The sequence below is a fragment of the Mirounga leonina genome, unplaced genomic scaffold (assembly GCF_011800145.1).
Source record: "Mirounga leonina isolate KUSES-001 unplaced genomic scaffold, KU_Mleo_1.0 Mir_114, whole genome shotgun sequence".
In the NCBI taxonomy this organism is placed as follows: Eukaryota; Metazoa; Chordata; class Mammalia; order Carnivora; family Phocidae; genus Mirounga; species Mirounga leonina.
Window position 1 is genome coordinate 26976034 of NW_023270265.1, and position 8814 is coordinate 26984847.

The following is an 8814-nucleotide window of genomic DNA, read 5'->3' on the forward strand; positions in this document are numbered from 1 at the left end:
TCATGGTCCGCGCTCCGAATTACAGACCCATCCATCCTGAGAAAGGGCGATTTATGTCGCCCGGGAGGAACCGGCCGCACGCCCGTCTGGCTGCCCTGCCGCCTCTCCTCCTTTCGTTCTCTCCTCTCTCTTCTCACCGTTTCCCGTTCCCTTTCCATTCCCTTCTTCTCCGCCTCGGTCTCTCAGTCTCCCCGTGTGCAGCTTTTCCTCTTTCTGTTTCTCCTCCCCCCCCGCCCCCCCGCCCCCCCCGTCTCCGTGACTCCCGCTTTCTCGCTCTGCTTTTGGAGTGTCTTTCTGTGCTCCTTTTTCTGTTTCTGTCTCTTAGTTTCCTCCTGGACACGCACGCTCCCGACTCAGGCCCCGGGGCCCCATCGCCTGCCCGAGACCAGATGCGCATTTCTCACATCAATTTTGCGGAGAAAGAGAGCCGAGCGGCCCGGAGGCGGGACCCTCCTTTGGTGACAGCGGCCACTCGCCAGCCCAGCGACAACAAAAGCCCAGAGAGAAACCCGCTCTGTCCAGAAAAGTGAAAGCTGCCTGCGTCTCTGCCCCAGCCTCCCTCGGGCCGTGGGGACCCCAGAGAGTCCTGGGGAGATTGATGTCTCTGCCCCCAGCCGAGTTCTTGGGGCCCAGAATTTGTGAATGTTGCCAGAAATTCACCACAACTCTCAGACGCTGCCGGCTCACACCTCCCTGTGCCCGCGTGCGCAATTCAGCTTGCCCTTGGTGCCTTTGGCCTCATTTTCCTCCCTCCCCCAAGGGCAAGGCCCTTCGGCGGAACCAAAACTTGGGAGCCCTCGGGCTGCACCCTGCTGCCCACTGAGCTATACCTGGGGTACACCGGTCGCTTAGCCCGCGTCCGCAGAATGCGAGAAGAACGCCCTGGGGTGGGGGTGGGATGCACGAAACGCAGGGCTAGTCCCCCCACCTACCCACCTTTCCCCCTCAAAATTAATTTTCCACCCGTGACGTCCCCAATGTATGCACTCTTTCTCCCAGCAGAGCACGCCTCACTTTTTACCCGGACCTGGCGAAGCCCGCTTCTCTCGCCCCCACCCCCAATTTGGTAGCTGCCGGGTGTTTCTGGGCGGGAGGCGCTTTCTCCTCCCGCTTTCCCCTCACCCCTTATCCTCGCGCCTGCCCCGAAACTCCTCCAAGTCGCCAAGGCCTGGGCAGCCGGCAGCGAGCAGTGGCGAGACACGGAGCCGGCCGCGGCTTCCCTGAATAGGGCCCACTCATTCAGACACGGTCACCGCCGGTTCTAGTAAAATGGCAAAGACTTTATTTATCGGAGAAAGAGGCCTTGGGTACAGTCCGGGGCGGAGAGGGCAGGGCAGGATCAGGGAAGGTGCACCAAGGACCCACCCTCATCGAGTCACCCTTGTCTGGCCAAGTGGAGCTAGGAGCAGGAATAGGGCGTTGGAGACTGCAATCAGACCCAGAGCTGCGGAGGAGGTGGGGTGAGGGCTTCGGGTGGCCTCCTCTCAGTCTCTGTCACATGCAGAAAAATTCTAAAAAGAGTAAAAAATAGTTCTAGGGCTTTGGGTTCCATTTTAGTTGGCTGATTGGTTGGACTTCCCCCTGCTTTGTCCTGAAGACCCGGACCCCAGCAGTCAATCCAAGGAAAATGAGAGAGGGCGAGGAGGAATCTTAAAAATAGCGTCAGTGGGCATCGGGAGGCAGAAATGGCATCGAAAACAGACTTCTGGGGACGGGGGTAGGGGAGAGAAAAGATCGATTTGAAACTTGCAAGTCAGGACCCGGCTGTCCCCCTCAGCCCCTTCCCACGCGGGGAAAAGGGGCAGAAGGAAATAAAAGAAGTCAACTGCAATAGGCCTAGGGAGGCGAGGAGGAAGAGGGCCAGTGCATTCGCCACATGCAGAGAAAAATCAAAACAGTCGGGGCGGGCCCCCTCCTCCAGATCGCGGGGTTAAGTGTTCGTTACCCTCCATACTGCCTGGCCCTCAGCAAACCCAGCAGCCTGAGAGCTTTGAAAACATGGAAATCTCCGAGATTTTAAAAAATAAAGAAAACAGTCAGGCTGAGATGGGAAGAACCCGCTATGTACGCTTAAATATTTATACAGGAGCCATACAGAATTGCACGGCGAGGGCTCCCGGGGCGGCGGAGGCCGCGCGCGGCGGCCGGCCCGGCCGGCCAGCCCGGGTTTATTGCTTCGAGAGGGAGGAGGCGGCTGCCGGGAGCTGAGTCCGGGCCAGGGACGGGGGGAGAAGGCGGGAGTTGCGAGGAGGTCCCAGCTCCCCTCGGCGGTCCGGGAGGCGGCGGGCGTACCGGCGCTGGGGGCCCGGAGCGGCGGAGGATCCCGGGCGGCTCAATCGTCCACGTCGATCTCTTCGTCTTCCTCGTCCTCTGAGCAGTCCTGGCTGCTGGCCGGCTGGTCCGTGAGCGGGGAGCCAGGAGAGAGCTGCAGGGGCCCGGCGCCCGGGGCCTGCGGGGCGCCTGGGGGGAGCGCCGGAGAGCCAGGCCTCGACTTGGCCCTGCCGCCGCCACCGCCGCCCGCGGCCTCCGAGTTCTGCTCGAGTTCGGCCAGCGCCACGATGTCCATCTGCCCGCTGGGGCCCAGTTTCTTGGCGGACTCCACGTCGGCCTTCATCTCCTCCAGGTCCCGCTTGAGCTTGGCACGCCGATTCTGGAACCAGGTGATGACCTGAGCGTTGGTGAGACCCAGCTGCTGCGCGATTTGGTCGCGATCGGCGGGGGACAGGTACTTCTGGTAGAGGAAGCGCTTCTCCAACTCGTAGATCTGGTGGTTGGTGAAGGCTGTTCGCGACTTTCGCCGCTTCTTGGGGGTCTGCCTCTGCCCGAAGATGGTCATCCCGTCGCGGCCTGCGAGGAAACCATAGGTATAGGCTTGCGCCGGGGGAGAGGAGACCACACCCGGGCTCTCTTTCACCCCACCCAGGCCCTTCCGGCCTGAGGTCTGTTGCAGTTCCCTTCTCGGATTTGATTCGGCCTCCCCGACTAGGGCAAGCCTCGCCTAAGGCAAACCTTCCTCCCCGCTCCTGTCTACCGGAAGTCTCTAGGAAAAATTGTTTTAGTCTCTGCTCCCCACCTAGGAGTTGATTTGAAAGGCCCGAGGTCGCTAGAGCACAACGGAGCCAGACAGGGACGCCCCGACTGCTGGGTGAATGTTGATTCTACACCTCTTCCCAATCACCCCGATTCTATCCCTACCCATAAAAAGTCCTAGCTGAAAGGCTCTCCGTTCTCCAACCCAGGAACAGGGCGAGGAGCGCCCAGGCCACTGTGAACGGGAGGGAGCCAAGCAGAGCAGGCAAACTGCGGAGAGATCTTGGGTTCCCGCCATCCCTCCTGGGTCACTCGACTCTGGCCTATCCAGAGGTCCCTAGGACATAGGGTTTGGGTCCTGTCCCACTCATTTCCACTCCCAGCGGCAGCGGCTTGGGCTGGAGGGCCCTGACGGCAGGCGCGGGAGGAGGCGGGCAGAGGCACAGGGCACAAAGAGTGGGGCACCGGGAGCGGGTCGTGGGGTGCTGGGCGCAGGGGAACCCAGCGGCGGCGCCTACCTTCGGCTGCCTGCAGGACGCTGACCTCCAGCCCCTTAAAGGTCTTGCTGGCGAGCTCCTCCAGCGCGCACAGCGGCGAGGTCTGCGAGAGCAGCGCGCGGCCCGCCAGGGGCAAGCCGCCCGGCGCGTGCTTGTCCGCGGCCGCCAGCAGGTGCGCCGCCCCGCACAGCGAGTAACTTCTCCGCACAGAAGGCTTGTTGAGGATGTCCTCGATGCTGAACGGAGTCAGCGGCTTGTTGGAGTTGGCGGGAGGCGGCAGGTGATCCAGCGGGCTGCGCCGCCGCTCTTCCCCCGGCGCCGCCTTGCCATCCTCCTTGGAAGTCATCTCGGCCTTGTTTGGGGGCCCGGCCGGGGCGGCTCGGGCCGCGGGGACCCAGCCCGCGGGCAGCTCGGGCGCCGAGCGGCGCGGGTGGGCGGCAGCGGCGGGCGGGAAGGAGGCCGCGCCGGGCCAGGCGCCGGACCGGGCGCGGGGCCGATTAGCGCAGCGGCAGAGGCGAGCAGAGCCGCACGGGGCCCCGGGAGGAGGGCGCTGACGCGGGCGCCGCTGCCGCCGGGGCTTCCAGCAATCCGGGGCCCGAGCCGGGGCGCGCCGCGCGGGGCTCCAGTTTCGCCAGCCCCGGTGCTATTTAAAGGTGTCAGGTGGCTCCGCGGCGGCTCCTGGCCCCGGGTCCTGGCGGCGGCAGTTGGAAAAGCCGAGGCGAGGGCGCCGAGCCCGTACTGCGAGGGGAGGCGGAGAGATGGGGCAATTGACTATTGCTAACAAGTTAGCCTTGATCGAGGAGTAATCAATTATCTGCAACGGCACTTCCCTGTTTCTCTCTCCTTTCTCCCTTTCTCCTCTCTCTTCTTTCCCTCTGTTCTCTCTCCTCCTGTTCTCTCTCTCCCTCCCTCTCTCTCTTCTCTCTTCTCTGCTCCCCCCCGTCTCTCTCCTTCTCTCCCTCTCCCTCGTCCTCTCTTTCACTCTCTGTCTGTCCAATGCAGGCGGCTCTAAGTTGGGAAGCTCATTAATTAGCGGGCCGGGGGTAGGAGGAGCCGGCTGGAATTAGCCTGCCTAATGCGCCTGTCAGTCCGGGCGCTGCGCCGCGCTCGGCCCGAGCTGTTTGTAAATTACATTAGCGGCGCCTTTATTGCACCCGAACCTCGGGCGACTCAAAAGCCGCCACCCCCACCCCAAACTGCGAGCCTCGCTCCCGGCGCACCCGCCTCCCGCCGGCCTGCCTGCGATGGCAGCGCTGGCCCGGAGGTCTCAGGCTCTCCGACCCGGGATTTGGCGCCCGAGAAGGGCGGCGTGAGCCCAGCCGGAGAGGGACGCGGCCGCCGCGCGGGCCAGGTAAGACCAGGAGCCTGGGTGGGCCCCGCCGCCGCCCAGTGCGGACTTTGCCGAGCTGAGATCAAGGACCCAGCGTCCCTACCCCTCGACCCTCCTTGTCCGTCACCCCCGGCCTTGGTCCATGCGCCTGGGGAGAGGGAATCTGCAGCTTCCAGGCTGGCCCGCGGGAGGTCCGTGTGGGTACTGCAGCCCTGGGTGAGGCGACACGGGACAGGGTGGAGGATCCCAGGGGTTGAGGGGAGGGGGTCAGCCAGAGGACTCAGTCTTCCCCAGCCGAGAGGCGGAGGGGGGAGTTATTGGTGGCTCCAGGCCCCTCTCCACCGGCCTGAGCCCGAAGCGACAACCTTACCTCTTCCGGCGGTCTTGCACACTCTTCGGGCCAGGGCTCTCCCGGCCGACTGGGGCCACGGGACCGCCTGGTGACCGGCGCCCGACCGGGCAGCCGGGCCGGTTGCCTGGGCTAACGGGGCCGGCTCGGGGCCTCCCCGCTGAGCTCTGCCCAGGCCCCGGCCGGGGCCCCGCTGCCGGCCCCGCCCAGCCCAGCGCCGGGCTCCAGTACACCGCCCGACTCCAGCTGTTCCGGATGCGGGGCGGGGGCCCGGAGGGGGCCGGGCCAAGGCTGGGGCTGCGCTCCCAGGAACCCGCAGGGAAGCCGGGTTCGAGTCGGACTGGGGGCTGGGAACCCTATGGGCCCGACTCTGCGTACATCAGGCAAGCATTTGTGCGCATCGCTATTTGAATGTTTACGTTTTTTGAGTATGTACATTTGTGTGGGGTTCGCAATGTGTTTATTTGTGTAAACATATGTAACCTGTGGGTATTTAGGCGTGTTTGAACCCTACCTATGTCTTTCATTCCCTAGAGGCACCCAAAGGGGCTGTACCCCCAGGCTCTTTTTACTCTTGTTTCCCTCCCCTGGTTTGTATGGGGGCGTTGGCCCCACCACCTAATTTTGCCCGTCTGCCCCTGAAGAAAGGAGGGGAGCAAGAGGGGCTGGAGCCAAGGGAGCTCTTTCCCTCCCCTCATACAGCCTCAGCCCTTTTCCTGGCTTTGTTTGTAAACTCCTGGGCAGACAGTGCGCTCTGGTAGCCCTGCTTAGTCAAGAGAAGGGCCCAGAGAGGCCAGTGCAGGGCACTGTGGCCCAGCCTAGAGGTTAGGGTGGGAGAATAGGACCTTTGGGCTTCTGGACCCCCTCATACTGCCCCAGAGAGGGAGGAAGCCAAGCTGGGCTGCGGGGCAGGGGACGGGGCCAGGTTCTCTCCCAGGATGCCTCCAGCTCCGGCATAGGGGCCTCCGCACAGCAGAGATTGGTTTCTTTATCTCCTGTTTAGTTGTTTGTTTGGAACATGGCTTGCAGCTCCCCCAGAGAAAAGGGACAGTGACCAAGAAAAGATTCCTGTTTGGGACCCCAGTGCCTGCCCTCACCCTGCTCGGGAGTATTGGGAAGAGTTATTCACCCTCTTTCCTGCATTTGCAAGGACAGGTGCTCAGAGGCAGGAATGGGGAGAGTGGGATTCTCAGTTCCCCCAGAGCGGCAGAACTGTCCTCAAAGCAGGCCTATCTCGAGTGCATCCGCGCTGCTCTGAAGCCACGAGGGGATGCTGGGCCCAGCAACAGTGGGGTCAGAGTTGAGAGAGGTGGAGAGGGACCTGAGGGAGAAGGGGCCCGGGAGCCTGATGACCTTTGCTGGCTTGGAAGCTTCGGACGGGAGGGGTCTGCCCTCTCCTCTAACTTCCTGCTCTCAGGATCCTGCCTCAGCCTCTGCACCTCCCCGCCCCCCAGCCCTTTCCTGCCATAACCCCAAAAGCCCAGACCCAGAGCCTCAGGCAATCCGCATCCCCCATGCTAGAGAGGAGGCCTCTCCAGATCAGGGAACAGCAACTCTTGAGTCCCTACCCTGGAAGGAGCTCCATCCCTAACCCTCTGCCATTCTTCTTGTCTGCACCTGCTATTGGTCTGCAGGATGGTATCTTAAGGACAACCTTGCTGTTGTCCCTTTCCCAGTCCCTCAGGAACAGTGGAGTTCAGAATTACTGTGACACTGCCAGGAAGGTGAGGAATGTGAATTGGGGAGCAGAGGGGCAAGAGCATAGAATTCCTTCAAGGGGGCCCTGTTTCCGGGGATCTTTAGTCTTCGGCCACATCATGTCAAAGTGGACAGGACATTCCACAATCATCTGCTATATTACCTCTAGACCCACCGTGGCCAAACCTCTTTTTCCTGCAGCCCAATTGGAAGGCTTTGTTTTTAGCCTAATTGGTTGGACTCCCAGCAAAACAGCTCCAGCAGGCACAGCTGGGGGCTAAGAGGGCATATGGCGCCACCCACCCTTGTTTAGGGTCCCTTACTTCTATTGCCTCATCCAGGCTATGTTCAAAAACCAGGCCAACTGTCCCACTGACCTTTTCCCAACCCTGCAGTTTTTCCCCACTCCAGACCCCAGTGTGTGGGCCACTAGGATCTTCTGAACTCCTAGACACCCAGATCTACTGGCTTCCCATACCCCTCCAGCAGAGCAGGGGCTGTATCTTGGGTTCGCAGTCAGACTCACTCCGTCTCCTCCTAGACAGGGAGATCCTCGAGGGCAGGGACCTTGATCTGGGGAGTCCATCCACCCCAGACCTGTGCAGGCAGGCAGGTACCTGGTGCCCTCCCTGTACAGGTTGAATGAGTTTCTGTTGATCGAATGGAGTATAAATGACTGTGTATTATGGAGGGGGGAGGCTTGGGCCTTGACTGTTCCCCCCCGCCAGGAGTTCTGGAGATGATGAAAATTAGGGGAGTAATTCAGGGGCAGTGGGGGGGAGGGAGGTGGGGGAAAGACTCTATCCTGCCCAAGCCCCTTCCTGGGATCCAGTGCTGGGTGGGGAAGACGCTCTGGGGCCTCCCACCCCCAGTCAGCTGAGCCAGTGTCATCTCCCATGAAGCCGAAGCAGTTGGTCCCTGGAGTCTGCTGCCCAGGGAATGCCTGTCTTCAGAGCCTGGTCTGGACTGTATCCTGACTCCGGAAGAATTCCTGCGTGCTGCCTCTGCCACCAGGGTCCAGTCTTATTCTGTCTTCAGTGGAAGGGGAGGGGCTTAGTGTAGCAAAAATCTGTTTTCCCCTTACTTTAGTGAATATTTCAGACAAAAGAGGAGGGAAAGAGCATTGCATGAATTGCCAGGATAAGGGGACCCTGTAGACCCAAACAAAATGAGTTATTCCTTAGCATAAGAGCATAATTCAAGTAAACCCCCAAATGCTCCATCAGCTTTAATCCAGATTGTTTTGGTAGCCCCATTTGTTTCCAGATTATTTGTGTAAGCACCAGCAATGGCCCTCAGGCCAGAGGTCCCCTTAGAAAGAAAGGTTCTGACACTGCTTGAAAGGAATTAACTTGACCACCAATTGGGATCACTTTTGTCCGCCAGGGACCTGCTACTCTCACACTCCTTGTGGAATTCAGCGTGTTTCTTCTGCTATAGAAGTAGACTCCGATAGATGGCCTCCTGCCTCCCTGGCTGAACCAGGACTGCCCACTTGGTTTTTATATTCTGCCCTGGGCCACCGTCAGCAGGAACAACAACAATAACCATGACAATAAACACCATAAGCCCTTACTGTGTACCTGGCTTCAGGCTAAGAGTTTTATTCATTTCATTTATTACTCACAACCCTGTGAGGTAGTAGTTACTGCTGTCACCCCAATTTTATATATAAGGAAAATGAGTCCCAGAGAAGTTAAGTAACCTGTCCAAAGTCACACAGCCTGTTTTGGATTAATTAGGATTTGAAGACTGTTTGTTCTGACTCTAAGTGTAATCCCAGAACCATGGGGGTTTTAACCAGAGCACCCCCCTCCCGGGGCTCTCTGAATGGGCTTCAGGGGCTCTGCAGATCCCAGAAATTGTGTGTAGAATTATGTGTGTGAGCGCAAGTGGGCACATTTTTCCAG

The 8814-nt window shown here is 60.3% G+C and overlaps 1 protein-coding gene across 1 annotated transcript; it reads right to left on the bottom strand.

Moving 5' to 3' along the window:
• Positions 1 to 332: 332 nt before the first annotated feature.
• Positions 333 to 3932, bottom strand: LBX1 (ladybird homeobox 1). Its single transcript, XM_035027530.1, has 2 exons — positions 3549 to 3932; positions 333 to 2847 (listed from the first exon to the last, which is right to left on the bottom strand). Exons 1-2 carry the CDS (start codon positions 3871 to 3873, stop codon positions 2333 to 2335), a joined length of 840 nt encoding a protein of 279 aa, XP_034883421.1. The 5' UTR covers positions 3874 to 3932; the 3' UTR covers positions 333 to 2332.
• Between the last annotated feature and the right edge of the window lie 4882 nt (positions 3933 to 8814).